The 24,892-nt window shown below is 38.5% G+C and overlaps 1 protein-coding gene across 3 annotated transcripts in view; it reads left to right on the top strand.

Annotated features, from left to right (window-relative positions):
* The window catches only part of nlgn1 (neuroligin 1), a 363,572-nt gene that overhangs the window by 29,402 nt on the left and 309,278 nt on the right, over positions 1-24,892 (top strand). For all 3 annotated transcript variants that reach the window (XM_028027192.1, XM_028027190.1, XM_028027191.1), the window contains one exon: positions 6,677-7,637. In XM_028027192.1, the coding sequence (XP_027882993.1) occupies positions 7,103-7,637 (535 nt within the window). In that variant the 5' untranslated portion in view covers positions 6,677-7,102. The remainder of the gene's footprint in view (positions 1-6,676; positions 7,638-24,892) is intronic.

Below are 24,892 nucleotides of genomic sequence, written 5' to 3'. Positions count from 1 at the left end.
CTTGGCTGCCCTTAGATGAGGAGTCTGGCTGTCATCCCTGTCAGAATTTTGGTCTCACACAAGTAATACCACCTACACAGCATCAATCAACTCTGCCCTTTCCTCACTTCATGCTGCTGCCATCTTTATCCGTAGTCTCGTCATGTCACAGACTGAGTACTGCAACTCTTTTCCTTTTGGTCTTTAATATTGGAAGCAAAGACTTTCTTTCCAGATTCAGTCAAAACTCTAAACTTGTCTGTTTAAACTTTCTGACCATCTTTGACATAGACTCTGGTTGTTATCTGCAGCAGGTTTGCCACATTGTTTAATTTTAATGATAGTTTATTGATTTATGTGATCTATAAGATGTTTTTGGGTTTCAGAAATGTGCCCTCGACTGATTCAAGCTGAAAAAGTTGCATCCGGTAACATTGTCATTGGTCAGTGCATTAGTTTTAGTTTCATGACATTAAAGCTGAACATTGAGACCAGATGAAGCTCAAGCATCATTTTCTCACCATAATCATAATTGGTTAACGTCTTGAGAATTCAATTCTTTACATAATCATATAGAATCATGGCTTGGTTGTCCCCATATATCAGAGTAGTCAACTCATGACCTTTGTCAATTTTACAGACATACTGATTCGAATGGCTATTACCAGTCATGGTTGTAGCCTCATATGATGATGCAGACACATCGGCTGCACTGTTGACACAATTAGCTGAAAAAAGCTGATTAAAACCTTAATTAAAAGCCTTGCTGTCAGATGAGAGATAACAAAGTTCAGCTCTGCTTACCTCTATTATTACTTGCTATCTTTATGTGAAAAATGTGTGAATTACATATTTCTGTCTTTGGCAGTTGCCTAAGGGACCATTTAGCATATATTAGTTTTCCTTAAAGTAAAAGGGCTTCAGGTAGCAATTCTCATGTCCCAGAACAAATAACAAAACTGCTGAGCTTTAAAGGCAGCTAACAAAGGAGTTTATCCCCAAGCATCAAGATGACAGTTACCATAATAATGCATTATCAGATGAATTATACACAGCTCTCATATACAAACTTTTATTGTTTCTTACCTTGTGTTCATTAGTAGTATTGTTACTTAACTATGAACTAAAGTCTTACATAATTCAATTAAAAATTAAATTGTTTCTTTTTAAGACTCAAGTATAACAGATGTACTGTATGTATGGTTTGTTTTAGTGTTGGCGTGTGTGGGCAGGTGGGTGTGTGCGTGTGTGTGTTTTGTGGTTCTGGGTGTGTATGTACAGGTCACAAAAATGATTGATGAGAAGCCTGGAGAAATGAGACAAAGCACAGGAAATTAAAAGACTTGTAGTGGTTTATGGAGTTCAGTGCTGCTGTGTACGGGTCCATTAGCAGGTTTCAAATATTATATTACTATTGAACCCTTTTCTCTAACCTTAAATATATATATATATATATATATATATACTGCTCAAAAAAATAAAGGGAACACTTTAAGTGTTAAACACCTGTTTAAGTGTTTAACACTTAAACAGGTGTTTAAGTGTTTTATTTATTTTTTTGAGCAGTGTATATATATATATATATATCTATATATATGTATATATCCCACTCCTTCTCCCCTTCCCCTGATATTGCTTCAACTGACTGCTGATTGAATGCCACCTTTTTTTTAACATTGTCCATTTATAAAAATGTCACTGAGACACATAAGGAGACGAGGAATTAAGGCAAAGAATAGTGAGTGCAGAGAGTATTTAGTAATATATGTGCAGGTCAATGGAGAAGAGATTTAAAAGTGGTTTTATTTATCAAAGTTATAAGGGCTGCGATTTGTTCTGTGATACTGAGTCAGGAATCTGGCTGCATCTTAACACAGCTGATAGTGATGGATGTCTTTGATCCCTTTTCCCCATAACCAACCACTGGTTTATGAGAATCTAAAATACATGTTCTGTCTTAGTCAAAATTACAATCAGAAACTAAACATGTAGTTAACTAAACTGTGAATACTTGCTTGTTATCATCCTTATGTTAAAACAGCATATTCCCGCGATGTTGTGTTATTTCTAATGAAGCACAATGAGAAGTAAGAAAGGATTAAAACCATCCACCCATCAATGGTCTTCCACTTCTAATGTGTCCTTTCTGATATTTGAATAGTCATTTCTTTCCTCTGCAGTTCCACTCGCTTGTCTGGGATTTGTCCCATTAAGCTTGATTTCTCAGGATGAATTTCAACAGGGCCAATCAATGAACAGAATGATTCACTGATTGGCATCATCATAGAAATGATGTTGAATTTCTGTTCTAATTTAGAATTGTAGTCTGACTACCGTTGTAGTTTGCCAAACGCAAACTTCAACAGAGTCTCTGCCTGAGGAGCCAACTGTTTCTCAATAGGCAAGAGTCTGGAGTCTCTGAGCAAAGCAGAGCGTAGAACAATGAGCTGGTTTTTACTGGGCTATTTCCAGTTGGACAAGCCCACAAAACCTTCAAACCAAAGTGCCAGGGAAGCATCTTCATCAGATTCCCAAACCGCCTCAATGAACTTCTCCTATTCACAGAGCCATGGGCTCTGTGCCAAACTCCCCTTGGACTGTATAAGTTTGTACCTCATGTCTAAGGCCTAGCCACAGAATGGAGGAAGCACATTCCTATCCAGGATCTCATACTTTCACTCCCCTTTTTACTACTTTGAGTTGTTGAAGGAGTACTATTGTCCCTATGGTTCTCGGTGTTTGTTCACTTCTGGTACACTCTCTCACAGTAAATTGACCTTGGAGGATGTCAATTTATCTCCTCCAAGATAAATTGGAGGAGCCATTTATTGACTTTGATGATAGGGAACCACATTAGCAAGTCCAGTAACAGGACATTCTTCTGGAGCCAGACCTGAAAAGAGCTCAGCCCAAGGAAGCGTCAGGATGCTGGGCTCCATGTGAGCCCAGCGTTTGCTGTTAGGAACACTGGGACTGGATGTAGCAAGGTGCAGGTGGCAGGCAAGTGTGTTGGTCTGGACCTACTGTGTGTTGGCATCATAACTAAGATCATTTGCATCATGTAGTGTCATGCATTCATGCTCTATGTGGCATTGTCATACTAGACTAATTTGATATAATTTAACATAATCTCCTGTTGTGAAGCCTTAATGAGGATATTGTCGAGACTGTGGGTTTTGGGGATTTTGTTTTTTGGGTGTTTCTGTTTCATTTTAGTTTTTCCTTTCAGGGTTATTCTAGTTTCATTATTTAAGGTAACTTATTTTGGTTAGATTTGTATTGTTCTTATTCTTCTTATTTCAGTTCCTCTTAGTGTTTTTAGTTATGTTTATTTCTTAGTTGTCAGTGTCCTAGGTTCAGTTGTTGCTATTGGTCTGAGTCTATGTCTGTCGTTCTCTAGTGATTCTAGTTAGATTATTTCTTTTAGTCCTTCTAGTTATTCCTTGTTTTAGCCTCTCTTGTAGTGTTTCTAGTTTTCTTATTATGTTACTTTAGGTCTAGTTCTTCTTTAATGGCTGAATCTTTGTCCATCTTTCTTTCTTTTGGTTTTGTTGGCTCTAGTGGCCTTTGTTTTGAAGGTAGTCCAACAGGAAAGGGGGTAATTAGAGAGGGGGAAGACATGCAGCAAATGTTACCAGACCGGAAATCGAAGTGCTCACCTCAGTCCTTTGTGTGTCCCTGTTTCTACCACATGTCTCCTGACTGGAAGTTCTTTTGGTTTAATTTTTGCTGTCACATTGGATCTTCTATTTTTTGTGCTCAGCGGTTTTTTTTCATTAAATCATCTAACTCAGTTGCTGCCTCTGCCTCTATACATTTGGGTCCACATTTCAACAACCTACAGCTTGACAGATATAGAAGGGAAAAGTCAAAACAGGAGCAGCTTGGATGCATTTTTAAACACAAACTAAAAAGATCATGTATGGTGTTTTATTCACTTAGGAGAGATGTTGATTTCAAGCAAATTTAAGAAGTGCTTTATATTGTTTTAGTTTATAGTATTTGTGGTCATTTGAAGGAAGTGAAAAGGTAAACTGTCCCAAATGGGGCCATGCCAAATGAAATGGTGGATGCTTAAGAATTTCAAAAGTGCACAGAATGTATGTACATAATTCATGTTCTTTGGTGTGCGTCAGTTATTTATGTGGAAAAGGATGCTCAGAACACAAACACTGGTCTTCTTGCATCTCTGTAGGCACATGGTGGGTGTGCTCATTAACAAGATTCAGCTTTCTGCCAGTGGTGAAAAGTTTTAATGTTGTCATGATCAAAACACTTTTATCTACACAAACAGGGGTTGAACTTCCTCTTTATTCTGCATGTGGTAGTTTGATATTCATTTTTTTTATTCACTTCTGTCTCATTATTATCCCACTGCTGCTAAAATTGTTCTCTTTCCTTCTGCCATTCCCACCCAGCTCATCTGTCGGAATTTATTCTTTTGTACATGCAGCTCCTCTGGAAACGGAAGTGATCTTTGTCCAGTTTAAAGGTTTTAATTCCTCTTCAGATGGTTTGGCTTCTAAACTGAGTGAAAATGAGAGCCAAAATGTTTTACATTAGCCATCTAAATCAGACAGAAACACTTAAATGCATCAAAAGTAATTTCATTCATGTTGTCTGAGTCATCCTATTGATCTGTTTTTCAGGTTCTTCATAGACTGCTAAAAGAAAAGGAAAAATATTTATTTTCTTTTTTTTAGTTTTTGTGCCCAGCATTCAGTTTTAGATATCTGCATTAATCACAGTTACTTTTATTGAAAACAGACCATATATTGTAAGCATCTTTACTGCTGGCTCTATACCCCCATGTCAGTTCCTCTCCAGAATGTAATAACACACTGGAAGCAGATTGCAGCAGCCAGCCTTAACATCAGTTGTCTTCACATGTTTAATTTTGTGTTTGATCATCACTAACAGCCCTCTAGTCGATGTGAGTAAAGAGTCAATTTTTTCCAGAGTTGATCCTTTTTTCCTTAACATCTGTTATCCTCTACTGGGACCAATCCTGATTGATAGCATTCCATCTTTTCTTATTAGGGCTTAGAGTCGATCCCGGTTTGTTGGCTTATGTTCACTTTGCTCATTTGCCTTCTGAGAACTGACCACAGGGACTCAGTGAGATTCTGATCTGTAGGGTTTCATAGACATGGGTAAAAAATGTTATTGTTTTGATCTCTGATCCATTTTATATTTTGTACCTTGTGACATGGTGCTCTGTCATGCTGGGAAATGCAGATTATCACCACATTTTCTTTTTATGGCAGTTATTTTTGAAGTATTTTTTGATATCACTCTGCATTCATGAAAATGTTCCTGGGAATAATTGAGAGTAAGAACACTCCTTTGGATAACATCAAGATTCTTATCTGTCAGTGATGGGGACCGCTAACGAATGAGTTCGAATGAGTTAGTTGCGTTAACACTAAAGCACTAATCATAAACATTAGCTCTGCTAATTCCAAAGCACTATGCCAGCATGTTATTTAGTGGAAGCTAAGGCTAAAGTGCTAACTTAAATTCAAGTGATATCTTGAGAAACTATATCCCTCAAGCACCAATTCATTTTTATCATTATCATTTACATGCTCTATAATGCCCTGGTCTTCTCTAAAAGTCTTGGAGAAGCACAAAACCAAGTAAGCACTTATGCACTTATGTTGCCAATTTAGTGACTTTTCAGTGATGGTCCAGCAAAATTTTTTCAAATCAACTACTAGCGACATTTTTCTTTGCTACTAAACACTGGCAACAACACGCACAGCATCATTGGAAACGCAGTTGCAGTGAGCAGTACAGCTGCTCCCATTAACTACTTTCCTTGCTGAAGAGTTGGCAATAGTGCACTCTTTCACAGTACCTTTTCTCAGGAATGAAATAAAGCATTGACAGTAGAGAACACGATATGAGTAGAATATTTACAGTGTAAAGGCAAACAAAAAGTTATGGGTTTCATAATCAAGAGAAGCCTATCGATAGAGGAGAGAAGTTAGCTGATCATTTTATTCCATAACAAAAAATCAGGACTATTTTTTGTCATAAAGGAACATTTTAAAAATTATACACCTCATTGTAGTTATTCTATCTCTGTTTCGTCAAAGCATGTTTGTGTCACTACAGAGTCTTTTGGCCACGCTTGCAGGTTTTATGTGGGTCTCCAGAACAGCTTAGGTCCTCTGTCTTGCCTGTTGTCTGGATACTGGTGGATGAACCTTTGAGTCCTTGTCTCCTGGGATAATTCTCTTTGGACATCCTGCTGATACTGGATCAAATCTCAATCCATGTCTAAGCAAATTTTATGGTGTAGAGAGGTGTGCATTCTGAAGTTACATCCCCCAGCTTTATAAGGACCAAGTGTTCTCAAGCGGAACAGTCATTAAAGCTGTCAATGGTTTAATGCTGTATTTGATTCATATAAAATTTAATTGTTGAACAAACTCTGCATACAGATAGACCATTCCACTGTGAAGTTTAATCATGTGGCGATGTGCTATAAATAAAAGGCTCCTATTTATTTGATGGATGCCTGTGCATTTGTGTATAAGATAAAATTTAATGTTAATGGTTTATTATTTAATGTCCAATAAAAGGTATAAATAAAAGGTGAAAATAAAGGGCACTGAACTGACAATGTGATTATCTTTCTTCATACGTTTGCTGACTGGTGTTTTTTTTCTCTCTCTCTTTTCCGTTGCAGAGGAGAGACCTCTCTACATAATCAACCCTTAAACCAAGATCGCCACCACGCTGCTACTCCTGCGTCTACAACTCAGAATGACAGACACTCTTCAGTGAATGGCGGCTCCACCCCTGAGAATTGATGTTTGAAAATGAGAGTGTTCATCTTTCCTTCAGAGGATGCTGATGGGACCTTTTTGTGGAGTGTTTTCCATCTAGTGAGGAATATTTCTCAGATGTGCAGGAAGAAAATGAATGACTGCTACCGTTCCTCTGGATGGTTGGAGCTCACTGGGTTATAAAAAGGGCTGTTAGCAACTGCAACCGTCATCTGCACAAGTCACCCTGGATTTTGTTTGTGTTTGCATCTGCATGGCATAAGTGGAAAAGCTTAACTGAACACATTTTCATTAAGGATAAAAAACTAAGCTGAGAACTGGCAATCATGTCTCAGTGGAGGCACCACTCAGAAACTTGGAGTGCTCTCTTTCAGACTGCCAGGAACAGGGGCAGGAGGATGGGATGTGAACCAATTAGAAGTTCACTGGGCATGGGCTTCTGGGTGTTTACACTAACATGGGTCGGACTGCTGCTTCTGCTGTGTCCGGTTGCTGTGTTGGCCGAGAAACTGGACGAGAATGACCCAGTGGTCACAACCACCTACGGCAGGCTGCGCGGCATCAAGAAGGAGCTCAACAATGAGATCCTGGGGCCCGTCATCCAGTTTTTGGGCGTCCCCTATGCCACCCCGCCCACCGGCGAGCGCCGTTTCCAGCCTCCAGAGATGCCAGCATCGTGGTCAGACATTCACAATGCCACGCACTTTGCCCCGGTGTGTCCTCAGAGCATTGTGGAGGGCCGCCTGCCAGACGTTATGCTGCCAGTTTGGTTCACCAACAGCATCGATGTGGTGTCCACTTACGTTCAGGACCAGAGCGAGGACTGCCTCTATCTCAACATCTATGTTCCCACTGAGGATGGTGAGTAGGCCTGCAGGCCCAGCAGTCAGGCCGGTTGTGGAAGGGCTGAGAGAAATAAAGCCAGAACCGTCGCTTAGAGAGCATCTGTGTTGTTGGGAAGTGTTCAGTGTGAGAGTGCATCTCTGTCTGATAGTAGACAAAAAGCATGACCTTTGCATGTTTAATGTGCATGCCGGTGTTTATAAAATCTGAGAATGTGGAAATAATTTGTTTAAGAGAAAGCAGTGTGCACATGTGTTGACAGAACTTTAATGTCCATTCAAAGCTTCTCCCATCTTACCCTGTCTGACCTTCTCTACATCCTCCTCTAATTCCTCCATCCCATTTCTTGATCCTCTTCTTCCTTATTGCCTTCACTACACCCCCATGTCTGTACCTCATCATAACGTATTGTGCTCTGCCACAAAGGCCACAGTTCATTAAACAAGACAGTCGTTGTCATGATCATCACTGATTGATTTTGCTGACTGAATGACTGGCTGGCTGACTGATAGATTGAATGCTGCTCTGATTGAGCCGCCGTGATTCATTCATTCTCTCCTTTCCTTTGTTTTTCCTCTCCTTCCTCTCTTAGTCTCTTTCAGTCAATCAGCTCTGTGTGTTGGGATGTGTGTGGGCGTGTGTGAGTGCATGCGTGCTCCTGTGTGCTTTGCGCGTCCAGGAGCTCCATGTTATTCTTTAGTTTTCTATTCATTTTACAGTCAAAAGAATATCCAAGGAATGTGCCAGGAAACCGGGCAAGAAAATATGTAAACAAGGAGGTATGTATGATCTAAATGCAACCTTCACTATGCCACAGAGGGAAGAATGAAAACTGTGGGACTACGAGGAAGAATTGTGCGGTATGGCACCCTGTACAGGGTGCAGCTTTATAAGCCTGAGGTCTACAAATCATTCAGGGCATGACTCAGGGCGACCAGAAAGTGGGTATTTGCATAAGTTGGAAAGTCAAGAAGTCAGAGTCAGTATTCTGACTGAATATATATTAAGGCTTATCAGAAAATATGGTTAAAAATTCAAAGAAACTATTTTCTTCTGATTCTTCACGTCTGATAAGATCTAGTATTGGGCGATAAATCAGTTTTATCAATTAATCAAAATTTTGTTTTTTAAAGATTTTAGTTTTGGAAAATGTGGATTTTTGTCCAACAATGCACTCCTTGAGTTTCAGAGTGATGCCAGCTCACCTAGGGCGACCATTTTGTTTAACAGATGTGTTTCACATGTTCTATTTACTTGCACTTTAAATTCAGGTTGACTCTATGATGGAGTATTAGGGTAAAACAAGGACTTTTTCTTATTTTAATTACAATAGTAAAGTTGAAAATAAAGTCAATATAATACAGGAATTAAGTCATTATATCACCAAAAAATAAAGTCAGAATATTCAGAGAATGAAGTAGTAAAATGATGAAATCTCCAATACAAAAAAACCTAAAAATTCACAAGGAATGTTGATCATCTGGAAGGTATACTTTGTTGTTGGGTTTACAGATAATACCTACTAGAAATATTTTATTTTCTAACACATTAGCATCTAGTTTTTATCAATAGCAGGAACATTGAACCAATTGTACAAAGAAACAAACACACAAATCGAGCTGCTCATGCGAGGTCTATCGAAAGGTTATTTTTTCTCATTACAACGTTTTATTGTAATTTAAAGACATTTTTATGGTGAAATTTAACCTTTATTTTGCCAATAGTATTATTATTATTATTACAACATTTTCACAATAGAATAACTGGCCCAAATACTCCATCCCACCACTCACAGAGTGGTGCGAAAAAATCAACTTTTTGAAAATATTTTTTGTCATTTGTAATTTCTCTTATAGAAAAGACACCGAGGAACAAAAATAATAGAAATAAAAATGGGAAATTGGGTCCTGTATGAAAAAAATCGGAGATTTTGAAGCCATATCGCCCAGCCCTAATCAGACCCTAAAACCCTGAGTCGTGTGCAAGTTGTCGACCTTTATGACGGAATGACTGCAAGGCTCAGGAACGGACGGGAGATCTGATTGGCTGCCATATCTGAGGTCAGGAGGTGTGTGGTAACAGTGTGGTGGGATAGCAGCATATTACATGAAGGAGAGTTCAAACGACAGCACACACACGTGCACACCCCCACGGCCCCCCCACACACAAAGATGTAGCTATACGCAGTGTTGAACAAGATGAGCTCAGGGTGGACCTTGTAATCTCCATTAAAAGAAAGCAGGGCTATATTCACGTTGGCTTGGCTCACTGTATCAAGCTCTGTTTCATCAAGATAATGCCCTGCATTGCCCTCTCTCTGTGTCTTTCTCTCTCTTGCTCTTTCTCTCTCTCTCCATCTCAGACAATCCCTCTCTCTGGATGCGAGGACATGTTGGAAGTGTGAGTGTGTGAGAGCAAAGAGATACCGACAGTGTCCTTGATTGGGTCTGGGTGTTAATGTCATCGTCTTGGCAGCGACTCATATTGTCACTTATTGTATATCCTTTAGCTTTTTATTAGGCAAATACAAAGCAATCTGACTGGTCTCCTCAAATCCTAGCATCATTTATCTGCTCTAACGTAGCACACGCACACACACGCCCCCGCACCCGCACCCGCACACAGAGAAAGATATTGACGTAAATTGGGAGATTACAGAAGCTTACACTGGATATTAGTCACACAGCATGGAAATCACTATTTAGAAACCAAGACTCATTCAACATCCTGTATCTTTTTACTTTACGATGAAAGGAGATTAGGGTTGGAAACAATGTCTGAGACAGGAAAAGGACAGTAAGATGGCAGGCCTGCTACTGAGGCTGTTTTTACAGTAAAGGCTGTTTTTGTTGTTTCCTTGGCTTAACTTCACCACCCACAGACGGCACAGAAAGACAAATAATCACTTGAAATTTCAATTTACCTCTGGTGGTCCCACACTGTAATGGATGTGTCATAAACTAAGCTGTGTGCAGGTGTGCTGCTCTCCTCGGCTCTGTGTTTCTGAGCTCTCGGTTTTGGAATCACAAACAGAACAAATTGATCAACTCTGTGGGTTTAGAGCGAAAATGCTTGGAGAGTTTAGGGGGGGTGTGTGGATCGTGACCTGGTGTCCTGAAAGTGCTCTGGCTCACACCAGAAGTTGAAGTTGGGAAGGAGATGAGGAAGTTCTGCTTCAGCTGGGCAGAACCAACAGAGGAGTTTCAGATCTGCTCTGACTGCTTCAAATGGAGACGGTCGGGACGAGAGCGCAGCACTCGCCTCTTCTTTCATCGTCTTCTAAAGGCCAGAAGTTATTTTCACTGGTACCTCATAGTTGATATCAATCATCAGGCACAAATCAATCAAATAAAAATTTGTTAGATGCTGTTCTTTTTTCAATTAATATATTTTTGTTGTCATTATACATGGTACCGTCAAAGTGTAAGAGGCTATCCCTCAGGAAAAAAATACAATAAAATCAAACAACAGACAATGGACATTGTAGCTGCAGCAGAAAGGAAGAACTAAAACATTTTAAACATATTTATGCTTTGTGGTTTCTTAATTAAAATTTTTCATAACCATGGTTGGGTATTTGGGAGGGCAATTTTCTTTTCAAGTTTCTCTCTAGAAACATTGTTGGAAAACAGCCATTTTTATTTCATCTGTGTTTAAATTGCTTCTGAAAAGTTGTCAAAAAACTGTTCCCTCGCCCGAGTCCCATTTATGTAAATTGCCATACTTACATAAATAGAACAGTGATCAATGAAAAGTATTTTTGCTTGGTAGAAAAAAAATATGATTTTTAACTTAATAATAAACAATTTAAATTAATTATTATTAATGTTGCTGCCAGCTTCTGATACTCCCAGGCTTAAATAATACAAACTTATGTAGTATAGTAAAGCAATTTCTATTAATATGAGGGAGGGGGACAAAAGCTTTTGATTAAAGCTAAAAAATGCAGGCATTAAGGGGTTCAAATATTCAATAATTTATGAGGATTTAGGTTAATTCTAGCAGATTTGTTTAAAAAAGATGAAATGCATAGTATTTGCGGGGGAGAAAAAAAATGAGCAGACCCAAAAACATGTTGTGATCAGAGCTGTTGTTCTCAGTGCCATGCTGCATGTGTTACTACTGGTTTCTGTTTACAGTCATTATAATCTGATGAAGGTTTGGTCAGAAGGCTGAAGACCACCGCTCCGGGCCAGGATGGGGGAGTTAGGGGCGTGTTTAATCCTGATGAAACCATTTGTTCCTTAGTCTTTACCCTGGTAGCACTGTCTCTGAACTCACTGTGCAGAGACAGTGAGTTCCATCCCACGATGCGTTTTGCCATGACGACCTGCTGCGGACGTTTCCTCTCTGCAGTGATGTCGGCGTTCCATGCTGCACCAGAATGGACTCCATTGAACTGCTGCAGATGTTTAGCTCTAGTTTTCGAGTTTTTTTTACCGGCTTGGTACCGGTTCACCACAATTTCACTGGATAAATATTTACAATATCATTTTCACATTTGGTTTGATGGCTCACCCTGTGTTTGTTTGAACAGTCGCTTCCACTCTCCCAGGCTGAACCATGGCCGGCCCGGTGTGTTGTCACCAGACGACTCGGGAATAGAAACACAAATTGATATAGAAGTAGATAAGGGAATAATAGCAGCTGTAGAAACTGACGGTATTGGGAAAGAGTGGTGTCAGACGAATAGAGCTGTTTTTCCTTAAACAAGCAGTTTCTAGACACTTCAGCAGTTTGTTCTCACACTGCTGCTTTGTTGTTACTTCTCAGTCCTAAATGCACCTCACAGCATTCCAGTTTCAGTCACTGATGGGTGACTGAAACTGATGGGTTGTTACAAACCCATTTCAAAAAGACAAAATGGTAAATAGAAATTTTAAAAAAAAGCATATAGATTTGTACTGAAGACTTAAAATATTAATCGTTCACATTTTAGCAAAAACATTTGTCATTTTTTAAATATATTTTTAAAATCTAAATTCATCTATCTGAATTTATTTAACTCAGCTTAGCATTTCTTCTTTACTCACACAGATACATGGATAACTGATTATTGCAGGCCCCTCTAAAAAAACTTCCTGTATATATATACTGCTCAAAAAAATAAAGGGAACACTCAAATAACACATCCTAGATCTGAATGAAAGAAATATTCTCATTGAATACTTTGTTCTGTACAAAGTTCCATTTGCACAACAGCAGGTGACATTGATTGTCAATCAGTGTTGCTTCCTAAGTGGACAGTTTGATTTCACAGAAGTTTGATTTACTTGGAGTTATATTGTGTTGTTTAAGTGTTCCCTTTATTTTTTTGAGCAGTGCATATATTAAAAATCTCAATTGTTATTTTAAACTAGATAGCAGGTGAAATGGCAGAGGAGTACTCTTTTCAGATGCACCATTCATGTTTTTTTCTTGTTTGTATACAAAATCAGAATAAATTATTGTAGCCACCAGAATCCATAAGGAAAGGACCTCTTCAGTGCTTTTAACATAAAAAATGCAAAATGATAATAAAAAAAACAAACAAAAAACCCCAAAAAACAGATGAGAGAAGTAAAAGTTCAAATGACAATAAAATCAGCAGACCCAGAACAAGTCACAGGTATTGAACTATTTGCACATGCTGCCTTTTACCAAAATGGTAAAAGGCAAAAAGGAAATAAGTCTAAACTGCAATCAGAGAAGCTGAAGTCCAAATGGTGACGTTAATTCCTCTGAATAGGTGTTATCAGTGCAAAACATTCAGGGGTCTCTAGAGAATGTGTGATAAAGTCACAAGCCTACGGATATATTTTTAGGTGGGGAAATAATTTTGTGGTACAACCTTTTGTATGGCTTTATGGCATGTTTCTCGAATTATCTCACTTTGTTCCACTTACTCCGTATAAAATCCAAACCACTGACAGGTCATTGATCCAGCATTGTTTCTCTTTGGAACTACTCTAGTTCATCTGACTTTACTTTAGTTACCGTCTTATTCTCCTGAAACTCCCACCGTCGCTATATTTTTTTTTGTGCGCGGTGTGACTAGCAGAAAATGTTTAGGTTGAGAGAGAGGATGGACTCATGGTAAACAACACTCAGTGTGAATTAGATGCTGAAGTTTTGTCAAGAATGACAATTTATACTTGATGGTTGTGATACATTGGGTATACTCCATACATCACCCAGCCCTACCTGGGTGTACATTGTGGGATTGTCATAGCAACCTGTTGAGTATTCAAAGTACAAACTGAGAGTAATGGAGAATGTAGTAGCACATGTCTGCAATTACAATTATTGAGGTTCTTTTAGTCCTGTAGAGCATTGGTCCCCAACCACCGGGCCACGGACCAATTGGTACCGGGCCCAAGAAATAATGAACTACTTCCGGATCTTTTATTTTGAAAATCCTAAACCGGATTTTACCAGTTACTCTTGCGTGTCAAAATTGAGTCAACTTGCAGCAGAATGAGCATCAAAACAACATTGGATTACTGCGCTCCCCCCGGTCCAAAATAGCAATATAGCGAAGGGCTGACCGGTCCGCGCGACTAAAAAGGTCGGGGACTGCTGCTGTAGAGCGTAGTGAGGACATCACAAAATAAATAGTTTTAGACCTATTTGAATGTGACATTATTCTGAAATTGCACTATTCCTTCTCCAGAAATATAAAAATAATATATATATATATATATATATATATATATATTTATATATAATATAAAGCTGTTCTTAACGTGATTTTTGTCCACGTTTGGACAGTTTCTCGTTGTTTCTACAACCACATTTTGCTTCCTTTTTCTTTCATGTTTTCTTTCCTGCCTCTGCTTCTTACATCTGTCTTGATCAGTCTTTGCACCAGTTGGCCTTTTCCCAAGTGTTTCCTCTGGCTGTCCATTTGGACTTTTCACCCAACCATCTTAGTTTCTTCCCATGTGCCTTTGTCTTGCCTTTGTCTTTTTTCTTCCTCAGGCTTTGTCCTAGTTTTGCAGTTGTTGAAGGAGGTTCCGGTGGGAGGTGGCACACTCGTGTGCACAAACACTGACTTGGAGAGGGAAAAATGCAAGAAAGAGAGAGGCATGAACCTTCTTATGTTCAGAATTCCCTTGAGGATCTCTGTCATGTCCGCTCACCACCCAACTTTTCCTCTGCTTATTCTTTTTTTCTGTGTGAACTTTTTATAGGTGTCAGTGTTTTTCTGAACGTTTTCATGGAATTTGAATAAGTGTGTTTCTATCAGGGGAATAATGAGCTCTCTTGTAGAACTTATACAAAAGGGGGAAAACAAATCAATCTTAATATATGAGGGAAATTGGTATTAAAATGGTGATCCTATAAGACCTCCATGATTTTACATTTACGGTACATGTCATTTACCTCTTTCAGATGTTTGCAAGCTGTGTATGCTGTGTGTCCACCAGATGCATTGGGTTTTCTTTTTTGGCCAATGGGGTTGGATTTGTCAACTAGTAGTCAGTGTTGCCAAATTGAGCAGGTTCCACCCAACTGGGCTTCTTCTGAACATATTGGGATGGAAAAAAACAGGTTTGTGCAGGTTGTTAAAATTTGGGCTGCTTTTCAACACTTGGTGGATTTTTAGAAAGTGTTCATAGGAAAATCCTGTCAAAATCATTGCCATTGTGTGGTGGGAATGTGAAAACTAAAACCTGACTGGTGAGACACTGCCTTTGCCAGCCTGGATCTGGTCCTTGTTTGAGCATGTACCACCTATGTTAATTTGTCACAAAAGTCCACCTTATGTCTCCTGAATCAAAACGAATGTTCAAAGATTTTAAAGCATAACACAGTTTAGCATAGTAGTTCCAAAAAGCGGCGGTCCCTAACAGGGGTCACAAATACGTACTGTGAGTCAGTGGTCTTGGGGTCCTCTTCAAAACTTAACCAAAGTGTACTTAGGTTAAAAGTAGACTTTTTGACCTAACATCATTTAGCTTTTTGACGTAGGTAAGAAAGGTTTTGGAAATGTAAAAAAACAACAACTTGAAAGTAAATAAAAGTAACATGTTGACTAATATGCTGGGTGCTGATGCTGATTGTGTTGTTTGCTCAGTTTGCACTCTTGAGCAGGGATGGGTCTAGACTATGTTGGCTACTAGCTTCACTGTCTGGATCCGGTCATTTATCCTCAGTAGAAGCTTTCCCTCACCTGTATGCCATACAGTTACTGCAAGGGTTGTGACTGACGGCCTTATCAGTCACCATTAACTCTATTCCCTAAGAGTTAAAAAACCAAGTGAGCTATTCAGATCCTCACATCTGTTTTTACTGACTTGGCACATAGGGCCCTCCTACTCCGTTGGACTGGGCCCCACGTTGGGCGCCACTTGTTGTTGCGCCCCCCCCCTCCTTTCTGTCTCTACTCTCTCACTCTCGTACTTTCTCTTCTGAGAGGGGAGATGTGCTACCAGCTCTCCTTCTAACGGGTTAATTGAGTTTCCTAAATCTGCTGGGATTTACCCTGTCCAGAACTGAAGCAAACTCTGTTTAAGCTGGTTTCGAGAACCGATTCGCCTGGTTTCTGACGGCCAACATCCAGGTGTCCCACCCTTCTTCCCCCTGTGAATTAACCAGACTGAGCAGCCTACAGCCAACTAGTTTCACAGAGCACACCTGTTAACGGTCGCTCGTTCTCTATTTTACAACTTGCATTTGTTATTGAACCAGGTAGGTTTTAGTAACTCGGGCGAGTCCCAAGGATGTTGTTTTACATTTGGGCTACCAGCAACCTAAAAACATTTTCCACTTCCTCTCCAGAATCAAACATCATAGCTATTTTACATCCATCAAAGAACTTTAAGGTGACTCATTAACTGAATGTCCACAACATCTTTTAGATTTTCTTTATGCTAAATATTTTATTAGTAAGGCAGTTTTGCAAGGGTCAGTACAGCTTAATTCAGTAGCAGAAATAATCAAATAAGTAAAATCAATCATCTAGTCTATCTTTCCCTACTGCTGACACTGAGAACTAAAAAAGGGAACCTTTGAGAGAGACGGACGGAGTTTGGTGTTTCGAACCCCAGACCTGGCTTGATGATGAAGAAGGTGCTGCAGCAGGAGGAGGAAGTTGATCGGCGAAGGCAGGATCTCTGTAGGTCTGATGGGCTTCTTCTCCGCATGGATGCTGAGGTCACACAGGACTTGGTGCTGGCAGGAAAAAAGGCACCAGTTCTTCTTTTTTGTCTTTGCCTTTGTCTTTGTCTTCATCTTTGTCTTTGGGGTCTGAACCCAGCCGATGAGAGAAGTGCGATTCGAAGCCACAGGTTGCAGGGCTGACGGGTTGGTCCCCATGCGCAAGACAGTCTTCGGCTCCGTGGCCCCGGCTCTTCTTCAGCTGCAGAGTTCTTTGTCCATCTCGATCTTGGCTCGAAGCTGCCCGGAGGATCCAACCAAAGGTTCCTCTTTTGCACCCACCTTTTATAGGGTTTATCCACCCCCCTGGTGCGCCTGCACCGGCCAGCACCGTTGCTGGGCTTGTTTCATTGGCTGTCTGCTTAGACAGATGATCTCATATCCATCACTGTCTTACAGACATTTCCTGATGTCTGAGCTAATGTCTCAGGGTTGCTCAACCTCCTATGTCCCTTGCCTGCACAACCTTTTCTCTGAAACGTTTACGTTGTTCAATCTGTTTCCAAATAAGGCGCTGATCATCTCTGCTCTCCTGTTAGTTCCCCTTTTTCCCTTATCCTTTCACCTTTCACCTACCATCTACCTCCAACATATCAGTGATGTTTAATTGCAGTTACACCTTCTTACACCATGTCAAGTTCAATGTCAAAATCACATTTATATTACATTTATTTTCTTTAGCTTCTCTGATTTAGCATTCATTTATGATTTTATAACCATAACTTATTAATTATCCTCAACTTATTAATACTCACATTAATAACTCTTAATGTGAGTTATTACAGATGTTTTCTGAAAAGAAACCAAGAATAATCCATGATTCTACTTATTTGATACCAAAGTTACAGTTACTTGTTTTTCTTGTAAGTGTTCTCACAAATGTAACTAAGTATTATTACAAGTAAACCAATATTAATATAAGTATTTTACTTTGAATCTTATCTAATTACTCAAAATGTTTAGATTTCATTCTTTAAAACTTTTCATGGTTTAAAATAAGGAATAGTCTCAGCTATTTTTATAAATCTACAGGCTGGAAACTTCCTCTTTTTCCAGGAAACCTGCTTTTCCTGTTTAATGACTCTCTGACTGACTATGATTTCTTATGATTAAATAGAGAAAAGTAGAATTAAAGCAAAGTTTGCATGAGACAAAAACAACACACTCAACCAGATTTATTTTATTGACACTTAAGTCTACTGTTGGGCCTTGATGTCACTTGAGTGATTCATTTTAAAGATAACTTTATTTATTATTACTGTTAAACTAAAATCTCCAGCATGGGGAAGTGGGATGAGCTCGGATTTTCTTGACACTACCCCCCCTCAAAAAAAGCCAATGATGTCATGACAACGGTCTACTGCCAGCTCAGACATGTTACTGTTCCCCTCAGGTCAGTTGTTGTCTTGTTAAGATTCCAAACTTGTCACTGTGCTTTGATCAATCTGGATGAATTTTACACCTATTTGGAAAGTGGCGGGTGGAAACATCTACCTGGAGGAGTTCTAGTTTTGCCCGAAAAACAAAAAGATATGTGGAAAACAAGGTTTCACATAGCCTCTAATTCACTCTATGTCATTATTCATGTGGAGCCTTTCCAGAATGGTTGTACATGTCTGTAATGGTGGGTTTAAAAGGCAGTTAAGAACTATAATTAAACTATTATATTATTAATTGCACAAGCTCAATCAAAGGCAATAAATAAATTATGATCTTGATCCTCTTACTGTATAGCACTTACTTTTAATTATTATAATAGAGTGGTTTCTGTAAATGTACAACTTATGCACGATTTTACTATGTAGAATAGACGTTCACAATGCCCGCTCAAATGATTCTCTGTGAACGCTCTGCTGTTAAGACATTTGAACGATCTCTTTGTCTTTTTATTAATTTAGATTTTTTTTCTTTAAAATGTATTATTTTTATTTTTGTGAGGTGACCTTATGTGCCCTGAAAGCACATTTTAAATAAAATATATTATTATAATTATTATAAATACTTATACTGCTACAAACAAGGATGTTGCCATGGTTATAGCTTCACATGGTGGTAGCCTTCTGGGTATTTATAATAATTTACATATGTATTTATGGGGGTCGACAGGGAGAACCAGCAGCTGCGCTCTCTTTCCCTCAAATTGGGATGTATAAAGGAAAGGTGTGCAGGTATTTGCATACATAAGGCTTTATACATCAGAATTTTTTTAGGCACCACACTTTCCTAAATTTGTCCGTACGCCAAGTTTTAGTGTGAAAATTACGCACTCTTTTATACATGAAGTCCCAGATCTTGCATGGAAAAACAGACATTAGGAGTAAATATAAAGGGAATAATGTGGTGAAGATTGAGTATTAAATACATACAGGAAAATAACTTCCTCTTGGGAGAACCAGAGAGATAAAGCTTTATACTTTCTTCAAGCACACAGTAAGTTTTAAGGCTGAGGTTAAAATTTTTCAGAAAGGTTCAGATAACCTCTGCTTCATTGTTTCCCCCCAATTTTTTTTTTTGCCATATTAGAATTTTGAACATTCCAAAAACCCCTAAAGCCATCAGTGGGAGCCATGTTTAGCCTCCTGTGAGGGGAAATGTTGTGAATAATTCATCTCAATCAGGTAAAATTCTAAAAAAGAAAATAAATCTAACAATTTCAGAAATTCAAAGAATTTTCCTAAAATCTTGTTAGTATGAGCAACTTTTAGTGTTAGGAATCTTGCAGAGAAGAGGCTCAGAGCTATTTTTTAGTATCACAGTATGTAGTTCATCTTCTATTGACCCCTCCTTACGTTGAGACATTGCCCATGCTTCTTCTTAGTGTATGCTGTTGTGGACATGAGCTAGAGTCAGCTCTTTTCAGTATTGGTTGCTTTAGTGTACAGTGTTAAGAAAACAATCAATGTACAATCCTTCCTAAGCATGAAGTTTATGTGTGAAAATTCATGTTCAGTATTTTTCTAATCAGCTTTAAGTTTAAAAAGCTTTTATACACAGCTTGAAATATGACATTAGCAGCCCTTTAGAATGGTTCCATTGTTGATAATCGGCTACTGATCTTGTTGGTTTTAGGGGTTAATGAGAACTCTGTGGAGGGAGGCAACAGAACAGAACCTGCCTGCCAAGACAGGTGATTAGATTAATCCCAATCAGTTGATAAGTGTTCAGAAGGGTTGCTATGTGAATGTTATGCACCATCTTCAGTGTCTGACAGAAGGGACATAAAAAGCCTAACTGACAAGGTGACAACAAGGCAACATTTCTGGAAATCCACAAATAGTTTGGATGATCAACAAATTGGAAGATTTCAATTGAATGACTGTATTTACAAAGATGCAAGGCTGTTGGCTGATAGTATTTTAGGACAAACACCAGGCAGAAGACGCTGAAGAATTCAATGTTCTTATTGGCTCTGTCCTCCACTGGCATTAGGTGGTGAACCCAACTTAAAATATCTGCTTCACAATACAAGACAACTTTATTCTTCAAGGTATTTATTTTGCTGGTTACAGTGAAATCAATTTAGAGGGATTTTGTGGAGTTATTCAATAACACTTTTAAAATCCCTCCAAGACATTGGTAAATTGCAGCAAACGTGCACTGAAAGCCATTTGAGCAGTCAAGAAGAAGAAAAAAAACATTTCTTATTGACATCTTGTTGCATTCTATTTCCAATTGAAGTGAGATATAAACCCAGATAAACATGTTGCAAACCCAGACCACAGTCTTTAAAAATAGCTAATTATTGTTTAAATAAACATTTACACACATCCCATTCTGGTGCTACATTTAGTTTTTCTTGTGTTTTTTGTAATCCTGGTGCCCCCTTCAATAACCTCCAGACAAGATCGCTCCATAATATTTGCACTGCAGAGCTGCCAAGTCCTTAATTATGCTGTGATATTAAATTGGGTGTGGATGAATAGAGCAGGTTGCACATTGGAAAGCTGGCCATCTGCCCAGCTTCATTGTAATCATACATACAGATTTCTTTCTCCTATTGGTACAGTCAGTCCTCTGTTTTACAGCACAGACTGTAACAGTGTTGTGATACTTGGTTTTATGTGAGAACTAGTGTTATCACCAATTCATATGTGCAGAATTTATGTGCCACTATAATAAGGCTAAATAATCATTTTCCTATTTTCACACTGTAACGGAAATAATTTGATTTTAATCTATGCCAGATTGCAATAGATTTTTTGGGCTTAGCAATGAACTAAAAACATGTTGCCTAGTCTCATGCTATGCTTTGCAAACACTTTGTCTGCACCGATGAGGAATTTACTCTCTTCAGCATGACAAATGCTTAAACTAACCAAGTATAATAGTTATTGGACAACTTGGGGACATTCACGTTTTAACCACAGACACCAATACACACTCGCACACCCCCACTACTGCATCAAAGGCCAACACAAACATTTCAAAGGATATGACAGCAGAATGTGATTCTCCACATAATAAACTTTATTTTCATATCGTCAGATCCACATGAGCTGTTTTGTAAACCCACGCACATGGCAAGAAATATATATTGTCAGATTTATTACTTTTTTAAGCTGCTCACAACTTGTCAACTTGTTACCTGCAGACATAATGACAGCTGTACTTCCCATTCTGAAAGCGCAAAATTCTAATTAAAATGTTTAAGATATGTCAGTGAATGAAAGTAATTTTGAAATATCTGTAAAGTCCCTGTGCAGATACCTGGCTGGTTTGTCTGTACAGCAAATATCTGATTCTCATTAAGTTCTAATCTGTCCTTGCCTGATGAGATCTGCATCATGGTCCTGCTGCCTCTGATGTCTCCTCCCTCACTTTGCTCTTTCTATTGTGATGACAATAAAAATGTATTTTAAATATGTGGAAAGCAATAGTAAGCACAACTTCTGTACAGAAATGAAAGGGATTAAGGAACTAGCAATGGATGCAGAATTGGTAACACCAACATATTGTTAGCTAGCTTAAAATGCTATTAATGAGTGAATGAATGTACTCTATTAATCCCAGATGGAAATTCACTTAGTGAATTGATTGAATGGCATGGGCTAACTTGTCATTTAGCTACATTATCTGCATGCAATGCCATTAGCTACACAACACTTTGTTTAAAAGCAATGTCTGCAAAGTTTTTTGCATTTTGACTCTGGCTGATTGCTGAAAAATGACAGACTGACACTAACGTCAATGTTTTTGTAACGTAAAAAAAAAACACAAGCTTTATTTCAATTTTGTAGATAAGTTATTGAAGCCATTAGGAATAATAAATATTAGTTACATTTCTAAAAATCCAAACAAATCTAAAGCTAAATGATTTTCCTGCTCAAATTAAATATGTTTTAGTTAGTTTTATAAATGTATTTCAATCTGGAGAGACTCAGACGGAGATGAGAAGACAATTAGAAGAGTTTATTGACAAACAGAATTTAAAGTCTTTGGCGCTTGGGCCCCGGCTGGGGATAACGGTTATCGCAGCATTAGCGATAGGCTTCAGATGAGCATCCCGATGCTGTTAGGAACGTCATCCCCCAGGGCCCGGCACTGGTGGTGGAGGTTGAAGAAGGGTGCCGGGCGAATGGAGGAGAAGGGGTGGTGGTGGGTTGAGCTCGGCTGGAGAGCGAAGGACGCCATGAATGAACGTCCTTATCAGCTGGGACTTGGTCGATGATTGGACGTGACGTGGCTTGGTCCGGCGTTGATAGGTCGACGATTGTGGGCAGGTCGCTTCAATTAACAGGTCCCGGTGGGGATAAAAGTTTGAATTTGCGCCTAGGCTTCATGACATAGTTCCACTTAGTTCTAATTTTTTCCCATTAATTACTGTTTCGATTTAATTCAGTCAAAAAAATATGCTTTCTCAATATCAGTTTTATTTATTTAGTTCGTTTTAAGGTAACCATTATAACCCTGGGCCAAATGTTAGCAACTGGGTAAAATGTAAAACTTTTACAGAGCCCATGCCTCCAGGAAGCAATGGTTTCCCAAAAGCCAAGACTCCAGACTTTCTGAACAAAGTGAAGCATTGAACAAAGGCCTGCTTATTACCTTGCTATAACTGGTATGGTGTGGGGAAACTGCTCCTCGAAGTGATTTGTTTCCTTCAAATTTTACTTATCAAAGTTACTACCCATCTCTGACAAAAAAAAAGTGGAGTATAAAATACTACAAATCATAAACAATTAAGATATGTTGGGAATAAATTTAAGTGACTTTTGGTTCAGACTAAACATGTTTTTTGTGTAATTTCAGAGTGAACATAAAGCAGATTAGCATCACTGGATGAGGCTAAGTCTCCTGAACCCATTGATTTGCTGTCTTGACTTTATTTCTTTTACCTTGAGCTCCTTTGCCCACCTTTGAGCTGATAAGAAGCCCTTCTCCCCTTCAGAAATAGCTACTGTGACTCTCATCTGTAATATTTATGTGCTGTACTAACAAAACCAGCAGAAAGACACAACACTTTATGGCATAATGAGAAGTAATTGGATCTAATGTGCAGTTTTACCTCAGCATAAATTATTTAAAGGGGTGCTACCGCTCTCTCTGCAAGTGTCTGCTGCAGCAGATGAGTCTAATTTAAGGAATCTCTTTCTTTATAGTAATCACAGCTTCACAGAGGTTTGTACGTCTTGTGTAGGTTAGGATTTCATCTGTTTTCCTGGCATTTTTAAAAAATCATATATGTGGGGAGAAAAATATATATGAAAGAAATATAAAAGAAAAAAAACAAAACAAGCAAACATTATATGTATACAGTATACAGTATACAGTATACAGTATATATATATATATATATATATATATATATATATATAGACATCTACAATGTCAATAGTCATGAAAATAAAGGAAACTCATTGAATTACTCATTGAATTACAGACCAAAATGTATGTATGTATGTATGTATGTATGTATATGTGTATAAAAAAAAAAACAATTCCCTTCTCACCCACCGCGGGTGGTTCTTATCCTCTGAGCTCAGGTCCTCTACCAGAGGCCTGGGAGCTTGAGGGTTCTGCGCAGTATCTTGGCTGTGCCAAGGACTGCACATTTCTGGACTGAGATGTCTGATGTTGTTCCTGGGATCTGTTGTAGCCATTGGTCCAGTTTGGGGGTGACTGCCCCGAGGGCCCCGATGACCACAGGCACCACTGTGGTCTTCACCTTCCAGGCCCTCTCCAGTTCCTCCCTGAGGCCCTGGTATTTCTCTAGTTTCTCGTGCTCCTTTTTCCTGATGTTGCAGTATATATATATATATATATATATATATATATATATATATATATATATATATATATATATACATATATATATACCGTACAGACCAAAAGTTTGGACACACCTTTTAATTCAATGAGTTTCCTTTATTTTCATGACTATTGACATTGTAGATTCACACTGAAGGCATCAAAACTATGAATAACACATGTGGAAATATGCACTAAACAAAAAAGTGTAAAACAACTGAAAATACCCCTTATATTCTAGTTTCTTCAAAGTAGCAACCTTTTGCTGTGATTACTGCTTTGCACACACTCTGCATTTTCTTGATGAGCTTCAAGAGGTCGTCACCTGAAATGGTTTTCACTTCATAGGTCAACCTGCCCTGTCAGGTTAATAAGTGGGATTTCTTGCCTTATAAATAGTCTTGAAAATAAAGAAACCCATTGACATTGAATTAGAAAGGTGTGTCCAAACTTTTGGTCTGTACTGTATATGCTACCTCTATGGAAGAGTATTAATAAGGCCATATAATAACCAACAACCCTCTCTTGTTCATAATTTCTGAATGAAGAATTTGAAACTGACATTTATTTCAAAATTAAACATCTCTGTTAGGCTATATAACGTCTAGTCCAACTTAATTTAATTTGATAAAAAGAGAACTAATGGGAGAAGAAGCAGATAAACAGAGTTTTAGTCTGAGCTTTTGCGCGGTAACAGCTGAAAGAAAAAAACTAGTGAGTGTACAGAATGTCTGAGAAGGTTTCAGATATATTATGCTGCAGATGAGAAAAAGCTTCTAAGTTAAGTACTTAGAAGTAGAACTAACTACATGAAGTAATGGCACAAGTTACAAAATTTTGCATTCTGCTATCTTATCATTTCTATTAATTTTTCAATAGAAATT

The sequence above is a fragment of the Xiphophorus couchianus genome, chromosome 9, assembly GCF_001444195.1.
Source record: "Xiphophorus couchianus chromosome 9, X_couchianus-1.0, whole genome shotgun sequence".
Classification (NCBI taxonomy): Eukaryota; Metazoa; Chordata; class Actinopteri; order Cyprinodontiformes; family Poeciliidae; genus Xiphophorus; species Xiphophorus couchianus.
This window is presented reverse-complemented; position numbering and strand designations above follow the sequence as displayed.